The sequence below is a fragment of the Pleuronectes platessa genome, chromosome 2 (genome assembly GCF_947347685.1).
Source record: "Pleuronectes platessa chromosome 2, fPlePla1.1, whole genome shotgun sequence".
Taxonomy (NCBI): Eukaryota; Metazoa; Chordata; class Actinopteri; order Pleuronectiformes; family Pleuronectidae; genus Pleuronectes; species Pleuronectes platessa.
Genome location: NC_070627.1, coordinates 2,935,326 through 2,952,384, shown reverse-complemented (window position 1 = coordinate 2,952,384; position 17,059 = coordinate 2,935,326). Strand labels below are relative to the sequence as shown.

General features: G+C 40.5%; 2 protein-coding genes across 5 annotated transcripts in view; one reads left to right on the top strand and one right to left on the bottom strand.

Moving 5' to 3' along the window:
* Positions 1 to 9,333, bottom strand: part of LOC128449503 (receptor-type tyrosine-protein phosphatase C) — a 29,356-nt gene extending 20,023 nt beyond the window's left edge. The window contains exons 1-4 of one of the 4 annotated variants that reach the window (XM_053432747.1): positions 9,015 to 9,333; positions 7,549 to 7,656; positions 7,302 to 7,331; positions 86 to 361 (exon numbers count right to left, since the gene is read on the bottom strand). In XM_053432747.1, coding sequence (XP_053288722.1) covers positions 86 to 361; positions 7,302 to 7,331; positions 7,549 to 7,656; positions 9,015 to 9,078 — 478 coding nt within the window. In that variant the 5' untranslated portion in view covers positions 9,079 to 9,333. The remainder of the gene's footprint in view (positions 1 to 85; positions 362 to 7,301; positions 7,332 to 7,548; positions 7,657 to 9,014) is intronic. The other 3 variants (XM_053432755.1, XM_053432763.1, XM_053432738.1) reach the window with 3 other exon arrangements.
* A 1,830-nt stretch (positions 9,334 to 11,163) lies between these two features.
* Positions 11,164 to 13,159, top strand: LOC128449571 (protein-glutamine gamma-glutamyltransferase E-like). Its single transcript, XM_053432822.1, has 4 exons — positions 11,164 to 11,249; positions 11,334 to 11,497; positions 11,602 to 11,735; positions 12,292 to 13,159. Exons 1-4 carry the CDS (start codon positions 11,177 to 11,179, stop codon positions 12,437 to 12,439), a joined length of 519 nt encoding a protein of 172 aa, XP_053288797.1. The 5' UTR covers positions 11,164 to 11,176; the 3' UTR covers positions 12,440 to 13,159.
* Positions 13,160 to 17,059: the final 3,900 nt, after the last annotated feature.

The following is a 17,059-nucleotide window of genomic DNA, read 5'->3' as shown; positions in this document are numbered from 1 at the left end:
TTAACAAATATCTGCTTGTTTTACACACAGTACTATCTTTTAATTTGAAACATTAATTTAACCAACATAAATTCTTCTGACTCACTTATTGGATCTGTAATGGGATCATTTACAGTCATGCGTTCGCAGGGTGTTGGTCGGTCTTTATCGTCAAGTGTCACATTGAGCTCATATTTAGTGCAGGGCTTCAGCTGTTTGATTTCATGGGATGAACTTGGATTGGAATGAGGAGCTGAGGCTCTTGCTTCAATCTGTGGTTTCCCTTCTTCATGAATCATTATGGAGGTACGAACAGGGTTAACTGCAGAGCTTGTGATGTCAATCTGGAGGCCAAACTTGATGGGTTTTACAGTGTAATTACCTGTGTCGTATATTCGTTAGAGTAAAACATGTGGATATATGCTTACAGACACAAAGACATTCTCAGAGAGTCCACCAGATGTGTGTCTTATTTACTTTACCCTTTGGGGGACGACCTTTGACCTAGGGAACCATCTCTTACCAGTTAACAGATGGGCTCAGAAGGAATGTTCTTGACCAGTGTGCCTTCATGTTCGGACACAAAGATGTGCCCTTATTCAGTCAGAAATCCCATGTGGGATGCATTATACCTGAAGTCATGGGTGGAACCAAACTCCCTATATATGTGTGCTTTCATCCCCTTCAAGTCAGATTTTCACCATTTGGCTGTGTGATGTCTCCGGGTTTCATGATGCCCGTCCTGACCTGTGAAACTTCTGTGTAATAAACTTTGTTATACTGAAGGTACTAGGTCCTCGGAGTCCTTTCTTCATCATCAACAACTTCTACAACATCATCGACCTCTCGGCTACATAGAATATACGATAGAACTTGGCGTCACGTATTCTGGGCGTGTTGTGTCCTACTGCACACCTACAACAGCTTCGACTCGGTGAGCATTTCTCATTTTGACTGGACGCTGGTAGTCCATTGTGGCTGTTGTGTGTGTCTGTGTATGCACACCGTTAAAGAACCTGTTTTTATGGGCATGTTGTGTTGTTTGATGTGATGTGAAGCTCCGTGCTAAATTTGATTTTATTTGCGAAGTGGCCATCGCAATTAAAAAGGGGGAATAATATAGAACAGATATAAGTGTGAAAAAAGGAAGAAAAGTGCTTAAGGTACAGGATATAGTTTAGAATAGCTTAATTGTAATGATAAGGTGGTTAAATGACATTGTGCAAGATTATAAAAGATGGTACCTCAACTTTTTAACGGTAAGACATGTGTGTATTAATCACTGCGTTACAATTTGCTAAGGCATAGCCAAGAATTGAGTTTAAGAGAAAAATTGGGGATTACCTGGGCCCAGGTCAATTTGATTAAATAAATAAATGTAAAGTGATAAGAGGCAGAGAAATAAAAGAGAAAAATAAGAGTAAGGAAATGATCATAGGAAGAGCGGCAAATTTGGATAGTGGAAGCCCTCAGTGAAGGAGCGTTAGTATGGGCCGTAAAAACCTCACCACAGGTCAGTGTAATAACTGGAGATTGTAAAATAAAAAATTCGATTGATGTTCCCACTCTGACATTTGTTGACGAACAGTGTCTCATTGGATGATTTACATCTCATAAAGGTATCACAAATTTTAATAGAATTAGAGAGAAATAGCGGCTAATAGCATGCTCGGGTGTGAATGAGAGCCTTGGCTGAGAGAAGGTGTGTGCGTCTGTGTACAGGGCGTCGTGGGGCTGTGTGTAACAGGAACAGCCACCCCACCTTCTCAAATAGTGGTTTGTGTGTGTGTGTGTGAGACAAAAATGCAGAAGGGATATGCTGTGTGATTGTTAAGTTGTTTTTGAGATAAGTGCTGTTTGTGTGTGTATTTTGTTGTCTCCCGGTCGGGGATTGAATCAATATAACTGAGATAAATATATGGGAGGACTGATAAAATATGAGCCTTGTAATTACACAATGAGCCTCTATTTAAGGGGACTTGAAACTATGAGCTGCTCTTATAAAGTAGACGTAATGAAATAATGAATCTCCTTAGGAGGACTTAATTAATATAACCCCATCTTTGATTCCTTCCACTGATAAAGATTTTTTCCATGTGCTGGTGTGAGTGTGTGATAAATGTGGACATTGCTCTGTTCTAGCTGTGTGAGAAAAATGCAGCAGGCGCTGGTTTGTGTGATCTAAAGTTAATAACAAAAAAGGTTTTATGATTGATTAAATATATATATGTTGTGGTTGCGAACGGGAAATTTAATAACTTATAAGGACAGATATTTTGATCTCTGTATTAGAGAAAGCAAACAGCCCCTTTCAGGGAACTATTGCATTAGTCTGTCTTCCCTTGTCTTCACAACCCCCACCTTTCTGGTGTGTGTGTGTGTGTGTCTGTGTGTGTCTCTCGTGCATGAACATGACTCTGCGTGTAGAAACGTGAGGGGGATTTGCACTGTAATTAACAAACCTTCTGTGAGTCACAGGGACAGAGTCACAAAGTATTTTAAAACCAATTCGTTAATGGGGTTTTAGTTAAAGCTAAAAAGGACAATTTGTTTCTTTGTTTGTTTGTGGTAAAGCGAAATTGTGCAGACAATATTAGGACATAAAGTTGTTTGTTTGATTCAGCTAGATTGGATACGTCTGTAGTTCTAAACAAAATCTTTCACTGTTTGAACTTTCTTGTTTCATTTGGTTTTCATTAAATTCGACAATACTTGGTTAAGGGTTCACTTTGGGAAAAAATTGGGTTTAATTTGACATTTTGGGCTTTAAATTCTGGATAATGATAATTTTGATAGAAGGAGAGATAGTCAGAATTCTGTTTTCAGGTGATAATGTGAAAAGATTGTTTGCATTTACTAGAGAGTGCAAATATGTTTTATCAAGTGTGTCAACATCTACACTATGGGCTGATATAAAATAAGAATAACATATCTGTTTTTCCTCACTGGGTGTGACAAATGTGCGATGCACAGACGGAGAATCATAAATATATATTTGTTTACGAAAGGACTGTTGAGTTTTTAATACAACCGTGAATAAATAATAAACTATTGAGAACTTTAAAGATATTATTAGACTGAAATAAACTAAGGTATACATTGATGATGCATTGTAAGAAATTATGATGGGTGTTTAAAGAAGCGAAAACGTCTGTTGACCTAAATGCTGGCAAATAAAGGGTGTAAATGTGTGCAAATCATACTGAACCGCTTGTGTTGTTGTTGTTAAAAGAACGTAAAGATAATAAATCATTGTCTTTTTCTTTCCCTTACGATGGGTGAGAATTGAGGTGGAGAGCCGAAAAGACAGCTGGCCGTTACAGGTCTCGGCCTGAGGCTTGCTGACCTCAGTGTGTGCAGCTTCAGTCTCCAGTTTGATCAAGGCGGGTACAATCTATCCACAAACTCTTTGGCAAACACCTGCATCTTACATATTTGTATTTGTTCTCATTTATAGTTACTATTGCTGAAAACCATTTCAACCTGCTTTCATTTATAAGCTATTATAGGAAATTGATAGAGCACATTCATCTGCTTACATGCACATGAAAAACTACATGCTGTAGTCAAACAAATAAGAGGATTGACAACGGACTGACCAGTTAATGCATTTAATTAATTAATGGAATAGGATTGTTTGGTTTAACTCTGCTGAGTGTTGCAAATGCGAGTTTCACTGTTTGAGCGTGGTTTATTCTGATCTGAGCTGTGTTGGAGATACACTATTGTTACTTTTTGATGATTTGAGATGAATATTGGGTGATTGTTTGCTGCAATTAAGAGCACATTTGGTGACAGTCAGTCACTTTTGGGAGTGCGTCATCTTTCTGTCGAATATTATAAGGGGACTTTTGGGTTGTGCTGTTTTTTTTTTTGATTCCTTTTGCAGTTGGGAAGTCAATTTCATTTGAATTTGCTGTGGTAAATTAGTGGTTTTACTATATGATTTATGAATCGATTAATTTGTTGAGCTTTTGAGTGCTTGATTGATTTGTTGATTAATCAATTCCTAAAAGGGGGGAGGAGTAATCTAAAAGAAGAATAATCCTTTAGTTAAAGGCATTGCAAAAATATCGGGAAAATGGCATGAACGCTGGGCTAATATTGAACGACCATGGCCGGTAGAGGGAACTATGAACCCAGATGTTATCAGAATAATGCGAGTTCTTGTGTCAACGTACAAGGCTGAGCAAAAGAGAGGTAAGAAGGGTGAGAAACGCAAGGAAAAGAAACAGGTGGAGCTTGGCATTCTTCAGTTGTTTGAAAATGAGGGACAGAAACTGATCAAAGCTGCAAACGATAAGAGAGATAGGGACGTAGAAAAAGAGGGACAAACAGAAAGACAAATAACCCTGAAGAACCAGGTAGAGGAGTTGCAGACACAGAGGGAAGGGCTGCAGAAAAAACGCTTCCAATTACTGTGCATGGAAAATACTTTGCGCTCAAGAAAACAGTTGACACACAAGAAGATGCTTCCTGTGGTCGTCCGAGGGCAGAATTTGGAGTATAGGCCTTGGCAGGCTACAGATATGTCAAACATAATAGAGAAGTTACCTACTCTCCAAGATGGAGCACATTCTTGGATTTCGAAGTTGGAAGAGATTATGGTGGGAGAACAACTTGCCATGGGAGATATTAAGAGACTCTTGGCTAATCTCCTTGGAGTTCATGCTATGGAAGAGATTCTACAGAAAGCAGGACTTAATCAATATGTGGGAACTGCTGTGAATGACTAAGAACTGTTTTCTGCAAACAGAGGTCGAATGTGTAGAGCGCTGAGAGAGACATTTCCGACAAATATACATCCCGACAATATTTTTATTGAACCACTGGGACAGGAAGAGAATCCGAGAGCCTATGTGTCAAGAACTCATCAAGTGTGGAGAAATGTCACAGGAAATGACCCTGATTTGAATCAAATGGAACAGTCAATTTTGAGAGCCAAAATACTGCCCCTAACAGTGAGGAGCAAACTGGCAGAGGTGGTTGGCCTGGGAAGCATGGAAAAAGGTGTTTATACAGATCATATAGCCCATCATGTGGTGCTGTACAGGACAAAGGAGCATGACCAGAAGGAGCATGACAAGGATGTTCTTAGAAAACTCAATCAAATACAACTGGTGGATAATAAGAAAATTAATAAGCAAGCTCTGGTTATACAGAATCAGGCTCCACTAGATCAATCACTACTACAATCACAGCTGAACCAGGTTCAGCTCCAATCGTTCCAGCCATCATCAGTGGTTCCAGTCATCTCCTACCAAGAATCAGCATTTGATCAAGCACAGAACTGGAGAGGAAGGTTTAATCCTAATTTCCAACAGCATTCAGAAGAATGTTATGATTGTGGACAGTTTGCATGTGAGTGTAACAGCTGGATAGAATATAGAGAAGGAGAATACTGAAGAAAGTAGGGGGCTACATGACCCAGCCGGAAAACACTGGATGGTCTGCAAATGCTTGGTTGCAAGAGAAATTAGGACCAATAGGAGCAGTTTCTTATTATATTAGTGATGTGTTTCCAGGGGGGAAATGGAAAGGGACTTATAATTTCACATTTACTTATAGAGTGTTAATCTGTATTTGATGTTTTAATTTGTATCTGTTTTGTTGTGCAAAGATACTGGTTTTCTTTTCTTTCATTCTAGAACATATTGGGGGAAGATCATTGAGAGGGTGATTGATGTTCAGGGACTCAGACACTTCAAAGATGGAAAATACGGATTGACTGAAGGACTCTGGACAAAGATAAAAATATCCAGATTCAACATGTCATCGATACTACAACTGAGAGTCAATACTGCTGAGAAACGTGCAGTGTTCTTTATTTTCATGTTTTCTCCGTAGATGTAGAAGTGATATTAAAAATGAATTATATTCTTTGAAATGTTAATTACTTGGAAAATGACATTTTCTGTTATTAGGTAAATATACTGGGATCTCAGATGTTTTCCTTTTCGTGATCTTTAAGGATAGTGGTGTTAGGCAGGGAAAGGTCCATTGAAAGCTCCAATGGGGCAACCAGGCTGACTTTGGACATTATTTTGTTTTTATTTGCTGAGATTCCATATGAATTTGCTTAAAGTCTTTTTCTTATGTAAATTGCTAAATTCCTCATTTCAGTAGCATGGAGTATGACGTATGGCCGCCTGGGCAGAGGGGTCGTGAGAGAATTTTCCTGTCTAGTTTGTTTGATGGATATTATAGGAAAGATAGCTGCCTGACTTGTTTTTCACTCTTACTCTTAAATACTCCATAACTGTTGCTATGTTGTTAAAATTATGCTGTAGACGGTTTGTTGTTTTTGTAATGATCATGTACCTGTATGTTTTATTCTTTTGATTGTTTCGAGACTTTATTTAGTCTCGAAGGGGGGTTTATGTCGTATATTTGTTAGAGTAAAACATGTGGATATATGCTTACAGACACAAAGACATTCTCAGAGAGTCCACCAGATGTGTGTCTTATTTACTTTACCCTTTGGGGGACGACCTTTGACCTAGGGAACCATCTCTTACCAGTTAACAGATGGGCTCAGAAGGAATGTTCTTGACCAGTGTGCCTTCATGTTCGGACACAAAGATGTGCCCTTATTCAGTCAGAAATCCCATGTGGGATGCATTATACCTGAAGTCATGGGTGGAACCAAACTCCCTATATATGTGTGCTTTCATCCCCTGCAAGTCAGATTTTCACCATTTGGTTGTGTGATGTCTCCGGGTTTCATGATGCCCGTCCTGACCTGTGAAACTTCTGTGTAATAAACTTTGTTATACTGAAGGTACTAGGTCCTCGGAGTCCTTTCTTCAGAAAAACACAGACACCAGATAATAACAATATGATCACCTCTACCAAGGAGGTTACATTTGACTTTTTATCATTAGTATTTTTGATAAATTATGAATCACTGTTTTCTAGAAATTCACATAAAAGTGCTTTACATACAATATAGATTAAAAAAAAAATATGAACATTAAACATGAATCTGTGAATTATTTTAATAGCTCAGTTTTGTATGCGAGATGTATGCTTATAAATGATAGTGGCATGGCCACCCTGTACTTTGCACCTTGCAATGTTTAAATTAAAAACATGAATATATGAACCTTTGTAATATATGAATAGCTTAGTATTGAATGCACAATAACAGGGTAGCTATGTCCATATATGGCACTAGGCCCAGTTTAATATAAAACACAATTTTATACAATATATAATAGGGGGTCCCTGCTCCATCTCTCCCCAGTTTGGGGGTCCTTGGCCTGAAAATCGTTGAAGACTCCTGTTCTAGAGAATATATGATTTCATGAGCTGATACTCACACTCTAGCGGCGGAGCTGTAGGGCGACGCACTTCAAGGAGAAAAGAGAAAAACAAATCATCACTACATGATCAAGCAACATCTGTGAAATAATCAGTTGTAACTATGACAAAATGTCCTCAATCTCTGAGTCACTTGGAGCAGATACAACTCACAGTAACAAGTGCTGCTGTCACTGTCTGCTGTCTGAACTCACATTAATACACAATCTCATCACACTCTCATGTGTTGAAAGAGAAAATTCCAACCTCGGGTGGTGTTATCCACTGTGGTGTTGAGCCAGGTGACTTCAGGTGAGGTCAGGGGCGGAGGGACTTTTGTGTCGCTGGTTGTAGGTGAGGCAGTGGGAGCATTGTCCCACTACGGTGGCTGGGATGTGTCAGACAAGCGTTTGAACGAATAACACAAACCTGCTGAAAGTGTTGCTGATTGAATATTAGATTCTTGTCTATTTGAGGTGTGATGGTACAGGTGTGTTCTTCCTGTTCGGAGGCTCCAAGCACCTGATGTCTAACACCTCAAGTAGCCAAGCATCTCATTTGTAGCAGCCAATTTTGGGGGTATTTTTCACAAGCGACTGCTCGCTTTACCCGAACAACTTTGACTTGACCACTTCCACCTTTGTTTTATTTGGATTATGGTTTTCATATAAGCCATGACTAGTTTCTACCACACCCCACATGTATTACGTTTCATTTATTTACTGGAAACAGTTCAATGCTTTGTGAAGCTGTCTCACCACTGATGAGTAGGCGACTTCAGTAACATGGCAAAGCATTGACCTACAGACAGGTTCATCACTTTTTCCCGGTGTCATTTTTTCCCTATTTGCCGCGCTGTCTGTATTAAATTGTGTTGTGTCCTTCAAATTGATGAAGTTGTGTTTCTTAATTTGAAGTGCGTTGGGCTTCCATAGACATGGACAGAAAAAAAAGGCCACTGTAACTTCCTCTTTATGAAGTTTTTACGTTTCATTGTCAACCTCTTAACCAAAAGTGAAGCTTTCTCTGTGGTTCTTTCTTTTTCTGTGTCTTCAGGGCAGCGTGTGAAACAAAGTTTAATCACAACTACAATCTGCTCTAATCGTACAACGTGTTTTTCCTCTCCAAGCATTCTGAAGTCATTTACGCATGCACATGCACACACAAACACACAGCCACTGGGGTTGAAGTGAAGAGCTTGCAGAGACACCCCACCAAAAACTCACGTCATATCTGTCAAACAACCCCCCCAACCAAACTTACAAACCACCACAAACACACACACACACACACACACACACACACACACACACACACACACACACACACACAAACACTTGTTCTGTTTCGTGTTCTTAGGTTTGGAAAGTTGAAGAAACGTGAAGATGCACAAACTCAAAGACGTGAGGTACAGTATGTCTGTCATTCCTGTCCTCAGTTGTTTTACAGTTAGAGTGCTGACGTTTCAAAGAGAGAAGAAGCTGCTCGACTGACAGGTTCATGTCTGCAGCTCAGGCACGGAGGGTTTTCCAACATTCCTCCTGAAGACGAGGACACTCTCAACAACCGAACTTCAAAAACAGTCAACATAGGAGATTAGAACACAAGACCTCATCGTGCTCAGTTCATTAGCTTGTTTTACGTAATTTACAGATTTTTTCCCCTAGATTTTAATACTTTCATGACACGTGCCAGGACTCAACGTTACTATTACATTACAGACGATAACTTACATTTGGCCAAACCAATGATTCCAGCCCAGAGCAGCAGGATCTTGACACCACGGAGACCTGCCATATCCAGGAGTCAGGGTGTGTTCCTGCCACGACAACACAGCGCAGTCCTAGAGGGGACCGACCGGTAGATCTCAAGACGCCTGATCAAAGCTTAATTAAAATTCTTAACACGACTCTAAGAGAGAAGTAAGTTCTCAACATATGTTTTCTGTCTCATCAGTTGCCGCTTCTTCCTCTCCTTCTTCGTCTTGTTCCCCAAACCCTGAACCTCGCTTCTGGTTTCAAGTCGAGCGAGTGCAAGTCACATCGAAAAGAGGCTGCCTTCACCTTAACGCCCATTGACAGGAAGCTTCATTTTAGGCTACGCAGCCAAGAACAGGAAGTCTCACGTCGTATCTTCACTTGCTTTGAAAGTGTGTGAAAGTGTGAAACTCTTCAGAATAATAATAAGAAAAGAAAGAAGTTTAGCGGAAATTCAAGGGTTATTTTAGCTGTATTACACTTTTGGAAACATGCTTAGTAGCTGAAGTTTAACCGCAGTTATAGAGTCGACCGACGAGTCTACGAAACAAAGACGAGAACCTAGAAATCAACTCACATCAATTCTTTCTGTGGAAATAAGCTTGAACCCATTATAGGAACAGACAATGTCTCCAACAATGACCTCACATTTTTAGGACGATGGTCTAAATACGGATTTCCTCCTAAGACACTGAAACATATGATATTTGGTTATTTCCACTTCTGAGAGTATATTGTAGATTCTTCTAATCAGGAAGTGGCTCGTAGGCAAGCAGCATCATGTTCATGAGATTCACACAAGGCCCTCATTACTCTTTTATCTCCATGTTGCTTAATGTGTGTGTCCAAGTCAAACAACCCTGTACAGTCATGATTTTTAAAGTTGCCAGGCTCCCAAATCTGACCTAAGTGTAAATACTGGTACAGTAAAGTATTTAGAGATCAAACAACTTTATGGGTTTGTTCACCAGTGTCCTGTTTCTAAAGAGTTCATCATAAACATCTATAATGTGATTTTAATCGTCAAATTTCAGTTATTTTCCACAGCTCAATGTGTCGACTAAATCAAAAATATAATCATCTGCCACAAGGTGAAAACTGTAGTGTTAGTATCATGATCTGTTATCAGTTTAATTTGCACGTATCGAGTGTTAACAGATTGTTAAACTCATACCACATTCCTCCCTTAAGTTTAGTGATTGTCTAAACTTAATGGAGGGAGATTAAACAACCAACAAACTTTTAAACAAACCAACACACAAATGGACAGGGGCGTAGCTTCCTCATTGGAGGTAAAAATCAAAGTATATGTAAATGTCAGCATCCAAAATAATGTTGATTGTTCTGGGCTCAGCAGGTTCACTGAGGTGAATCAAGGAGACACCACACCCTCAGTGTATGGTATTTAATAACATGAAGCCCAATGTACCTGCTGAGTGTGGTTTTCATCCTTTAGTCAAAGGGACCTTCTGCCAGGAGAGAGTTACAGTAGTGTAGGCGTGAGATGACCAGAGCCTGGACCAGAACCTACACCGCCTTCTGAGATAGAAGGGGGCGTAATCTCCTGATATTGTACAGCATGAATCTACAGGACCGTGTTGTTGCAGTAATGTTGGCAGTAAGGGAGAGTTGGCTATCGAGTGTTACGCCCAGGTTCCTAGCCGTCAGAGTGGGGGTTAACACAGAGTTGTCAAAGTTAATAGTCAGGTCTTGTTTGGGAGAGTCTTTCCCTGGAAGGAAAGTAGTTCAGTCTTGTCAAGGTTGATCTTCAGGTGGTGTTGAGACATCCACTGAGAGTTGTCTGTAAGACAAGCAGAGATTCGTGCTGCTGCCTCGGTTTCTGATCGGAGAAAGGACAGGATTAGTTGGGTGTCATCAGCATAGCTATGGTAGGAAAAACCATGTGAGTGAATGACAGAGCCGAGAGAGTTGGTGTACAAAGAGAAAAGGAGAGGACCCTGGACAGAACCTTGAGGGACCCCGGTAGTGAGAGGACAAGGTTCAGACACAGTGACTTATTTGTAGTTCATTTGTTGCAGTTGTCCGAACCAATGAACGGGAAGGACAAGAGCATGAAGCTGTTGCTGCACAGCAAGTCCACCTTCTCCAGGCTGCTGTCCATCATCAGCGTCCAGGCCATGGGCTACAACGGCTCCTCGGCCGGGAACATCCAGTCCGAGGTGAAGGAGGAGACCATGCAGCCTGGGACAGGTGAATCTTCTTCTGGATCCTGGAAGTGTTTAAAAAAAAACTCTTACGTTTTCTTTGTGTGGATCAACTTTGAATCTCCTCCAGAACTGTCCGTCCCCATCCTGGTCCCGTTCTCGGCCTATCACAAGCTCATGGTGGAGTGTGACAGCATGAAGGTCACAGCCATGGTCAATGACAAATACAAGCCGGAGCAAGTCTACCTGGCAGAGAATGACATTGTGCTGACGGATCCTCCTTTCACCTTAACAGTGAGTACATTAAAAACCTTGTTTCTATAAATCATCTCAGACATGCAGGTTCTGTCGGGCGCATTCGAGCAACATGTTAAAAAGTTAAAATGTGTGTGTTCCAGGTTTCCAGTACGACCAGACTGCAACAAGAAACCAGTGGAGTATTGATTTTCAAGAACCCGGCAGACGAGATGCTGACGGGATGCACACTGACTCTGTCTGGAAGTGGAGTATTTAAAAAGGAGGAGGACTGCAGGTAGGTGTGTGTGTGTGTGTGTGTGTGTGTGTGTGTTATGTTGTTTTATATAAATGATCAAACATTGGCTTGAATCTTGCAGCTAATCTGTGATAAAATGATAAAATAACAATAATCATCATCAGACGTAACTAAAGCACTAAATGACGACCTAATTTATTTCTATTTACAGTGAAATCACAGAGAAAATTCCTGGAGCATGAAAAAAAAAGCTTTATTTGTTTTCAAGTGCTTCAATCATTAATCGCAGAAAAAATCTGATTTCTCTATATACTATACATCATTAGTAATTTCAAATTTCAATATATCATCAGGACTAATACAAATTAAAAATAAGATATAAAAAACAACAAAAGAAGTTAATGTTGTCAAACGTTAAAATCGCAGTTGATGAAGCAAATGAAGCAAATGTAAAACCAGCACATTTTAAAAGAGAGTACTGATGATCGAATCTCAGCTTTAGTTGTAATATTGAAAGGTTTTCCAGTTTAATGCTGCTAACAAACGCTGCTGCTGTAAATGTTGAATTCCTCATGGTCCTCTGCGTCTCTCACAGGCTCCCGGACCTGGCACCAAAACAACAGTTCCGTATCAACATCTTCTTTTATCCCTACAAGACGGGAAAGAAGACGATCACGGCCGTCTTCGACTGCTCCACCTTCAGGGACATCCAGACCACCTGCAAGATCGAGGTCAAAGAGTAACGTCTCAAACAGTGACCTTTATAAGAGAGATAACAAACCGCTGTGAACTTCACTCAGAACCAACGAGCTTTCTCGCAGCTTTGCATTATCCACTTTTATATGATAAAGCCCGGTGATGGACCACTGCTTAAAAAAGAAGAACAACGAGAAAGATGCTAAACATACGACACATGAACATTTACATGTATCTGCTTAAATTCGTTGATTTCTTTTAAGGTCTGACTTGGATCCCAGCTGGTTTTTAAAGTCTGATCCTGAAACTAGATTCTCATCAGAATGTTTGAATTTGCTTGAACAAAGTTACTCAGTTGTTTTGTTCTTGAGGATAAATCTCCTGCCGGGATCTCGAGGTAACAGCGGCCTCTGCTGGACAGACAGAAGACAAACTCTTCATTCTCTAAAATAGAAACCGAACAACTGCTGCTCCCCGTCTCATGATGCATTCAGGAAAACATGGTAGAAAAGGTTCTCAACTCAGGGGTAAAGCTTTTTCTCTTATCGAAGATTTCAGGCCAAGTCAAGTCAACAACACAACTGCTGGTGACCAAATAAAATGAATACATCTTCAAACGCACAAGGGACATTCACTATCTTGTCCTATATTCTAAAATGTAAACACAATGGGAAATGTTCATGTTTTTTATGTGTTTCCACGGTGCTTTGCCACAGAGAGTTTTTCTTTATATTGTTGAGGGTCAATAAAAATCTGAACTGAAAAGAGTTGATTGAATGCTGTGTCAGATTATTGCCTTAGAAATTATTAAAAAACAACAAACAGTAACACAACACTACATTGCATAATCAGTATGCACAGGTGACACCTACATTTTCACCACATTCTAATTTTCTGCAAATTTTTGTAACAATTTGAGCATGTCAAAGCAGCACTCAAAAAGCCAATTAATTTGCCTGAAAAATTTAAATAACTAGTGTGACCTATGTAGTTAACAGTATTTCTTTGTCTGTGCAGGACATACACACCTGCTGTCTTCACAGGGCTCGCAGTCACCCTCCCTCGCCCTGCTCTGAGCTTCAGTTTTCTCCTTCCTGAGTTTGCTCTGCTCGTGCTGCTCCATCAGTCCAGGCACCGCTCCGTGACCCTGGACCGGCAGCATGAGGGCCGGGCGGCTGGATGAGGCAGAGCTTTGGTGCAGAGGAAGGAGAGAAGCCTATTTAGAAGAATAATTCTAATAAATTAAGAATAAAGAATTTTCTATCCTCTCATATGTAAATGTTTTGTTCGCACTAAATTCAGTTTGATATTCTTTAGGGGAAAATAAAATGAGCATGTCCCCTGATCTGTTATGGGGGCTAACCTGAACAGTGTGAGGGAGGCTGCTTCAAGAATCATTCAAACTAAATCATGTCGTTGGGTATTTTACAATGAACGAAGCACAAACTACTCCAGACACAGTAAAAACACTTCAAATTTATGAGACTTTCAATATAACTTTCGATTCCTATAGAGTTTTTTAACTGATCATCAAAATAATGAACCTAAGATGTTGGATGTAAACTCTGCTGACCTCAGCCGGGTCCATCTGGCAGCCGACCTCTCTGCTCGCCGGGGCTGCCTTGCTGCCTCGAGACTTGTTTGTGTCTCGACGAGAAGCTTCCGCAGCTCCTGAACCTCTTTCTCTAAAGCAGACAGCTTTAGAGATTCCTGCCCTTTGTCACCTGGTTTCTCCATCCAGCAGCAACTGTTGGTCAAATATTTAAGGGGCTAATTGACTTAATAACCTAAAAAAGATTCAAATTAACAGTATTTGTGCAAATTACCAGTATTTTCTGACCTAACATCTACATAAAGGTTAAAGGAAACGTCTAAAATCATAGTTTAAAAACAGCTCCAGCTCTAGACTGCATTATCTTGACTGACAACACAACTAGTATACTTACAATGGCTAAAAGGTGGGAGATCAACATTGTAAAATTTAAAGGGTACTTTTGAGAATTTTTCTTTAAAGATGGATGACACTTCCTCGCACTAACAAGAAATGAAGCCGAAATATCCCAAATAAAACCACTGCCATCTTGTACATTTGAAGCCAGAGTCTGTGTAGGGAGTCAGTTCCCACTGATACATGCAAAAATAATAATAATCCTTACAATAACAAAAGGGCCTCACTGTCTGTCAGTGCTTGTCAGTGCTTGTCAGTGCTCGGGCCCTAATTAGATGATGTGAAATACAGAGCAGAGTACCACTGATGATGTTCCTTTGGTAAGTTCCATCAATTCAAATGCAGTGATTAAACTAGTCCTGTAATCTGACAGGAACACAGATGTAAGATTTATGCAGAGTCATTCTCACTGGGACTTCCTGAGCCTCAAGTCATAGATCTTGTAGACGACCAGCAGCAGAGCTCCAGACGTGAGGAGGATGTGGAAGACGTGAAAAACAATTCCAGCTCTGTCATCATCTGTAAAATGAGATTAACGAAGAACAACATTAACATAATTCATAGAATTAGATGTGTAAAAAAAGAAATATCTGCTTTAACAAAGCAACATGATATAAATGGAGGAATTGATTGAAATGGAACATACATTCAGTAGAAATTTGCTTTGTGATGGGGTTGCTCTCAAACAGACTGTTGGCAGCAGTCACCTGGAAAGATGGAGAATCTTTCTGTCACTTAAAGCATTAGAAGAAAAATCAGGAATAAAACAGTGACGGTAAAAAGAAGGAGACTCAAACCTTCACTGTGTAGTTCGTAGAGTACTTCAGGTTCTTGAATTCAAATTCACATGTTTCATCATTTCTTTCCACAGAGCTACCACCATCATGAAGTTGTGCTTTGCATATTCCCTCAGGTCCATTGAAGATTTGAGAATGATTGCAGGTCACAATGATCGTATTATGGTCTTTGACCTCCAGCTTCAGATTATCTATATCCTCTGGTACTGTAGGAAATTCAAGAAAAACGTTTACAACACTGTATGCGTCCTCCAAAAAAGTGATATTCAACACTTAACAGTATATTGAAGTGAAATAGGGGAATTATATTTATTTTGGTGCAGATCAAAATAAGAATCCAGATCTAGTGAATTTAAATATGGTTTCCTTAGAATAGTGAATTTCAACCTTTTTTGAGCCGCGGCACATTTTTTACATTTACAAAATCCTGGGGCACACCACCAACCAAAATGACACTCTATGGACTAACACAGTACATATAATACATATAGTTAGTAATATAATTTCTAAATGTATTAAAAAGCACTATTTTAAATTATTTCAGCCCTTTCTTACTCTTACCTTTTAATGAGCACAAATTGAATCAGATTTATCCAAAAATCTTTGATTTAACTAAACTTTATTTAACGGAGACATATTATACCCATTTTATCACATTTGATATGGCTCCTTGGGGTCTTATTGAAATGTCTGTAACATATTTTGGTCAAAATACCACAAGGATCATTTAAAACAGGACCTTTTAACCCTGTCTAAAACAGATTGACCTGTTTTGAGTGCCAATAGTTACTCCCGCCGTTTACCCGCGCTTCATTGAATTTCTTCACTTTGACATTCAGAGCACTGGGCAGAAATCACATCGCGTCAACACCCACCGTGGGCCTTCGCGATGCTTTGTTTTAATTAAACAGTCGGATTCCCCTGGTCCGCACCAGTTCTGGCTGCTAGGCGCCAGCCGAGGCGCACCGCCGGAAGGGGCCCCCCGCGCGAACGGAGGGTTCCCCCAGCGGGCGCTGTAGCTGAGGTGATCCGCGAGAAGGGCCCGACACGCGTCCAGAGTCGCCGCCGCCGACCGCCGTACCCGGTCCCCTCCAACGGCCCGCCTTCCGCACCGGCGACGGACACCGCCCCACGGTCCAAGAGAAAGAAAGCACCCCGCACCACTGACGCCGTGAGGCACAGCGGAATAGGACCTCCCCCCCAAAAAAAACGTTGAGGTGTGGAGAGGAGGGCGACTGCTCCCCCAGCCGCGGCACCTGCACCAGTCAAGTTTATTACCGATGTGCAGATGTCGGTAAACGAGGCAAATATCTGCCGCTACCGATGTTCGGCCGATACTTCGGTGCAACACTAGATATTACATAATTTACCACGGCACACCTGACGATCTCTCACGGCACACTAGTGTGCCGCGGCACACTGGTTGAAAATCACTGCCTTAGAAGTCTGTTGGTCAGATATTAGTTCCACTGAGTGCCGATCTAGTTGTGCTACAAAAAGTTCAACTGGTTTCATTCTGTTTGTCACTGACCTCCAATCTTAGTTTTCTGTTTAACAGGAAAAGGCTTCCTGACTTCCAAGTCGTTGGAGGGTTGGACCCAGCAGGTGTAGACCGTGTAGGGCTGCAGATCAGTAATGTAGCAGGTTCCTACTGAAGTCTGATTTAACACTGTGACACAGTTTCACAAGTTGTTAGTTTATGTTCAAGATAATAGATACAAAATTATAGCTACATAAAACAGCACTTTGTTTTCTGCTTTTTTTTGGGGGGGGGGGGGGGTGTCAAGTTTCCCATTAAGTAAGAACATTTTTCACTAATCAGTTCATGTATGCAGCCCTGCAAGCTTCAACTATTTCAGTCAGACAACTCACGTTTGAAATGATTTTCGATGATTTTTCTGAATCACGTCTTTACATCTGTT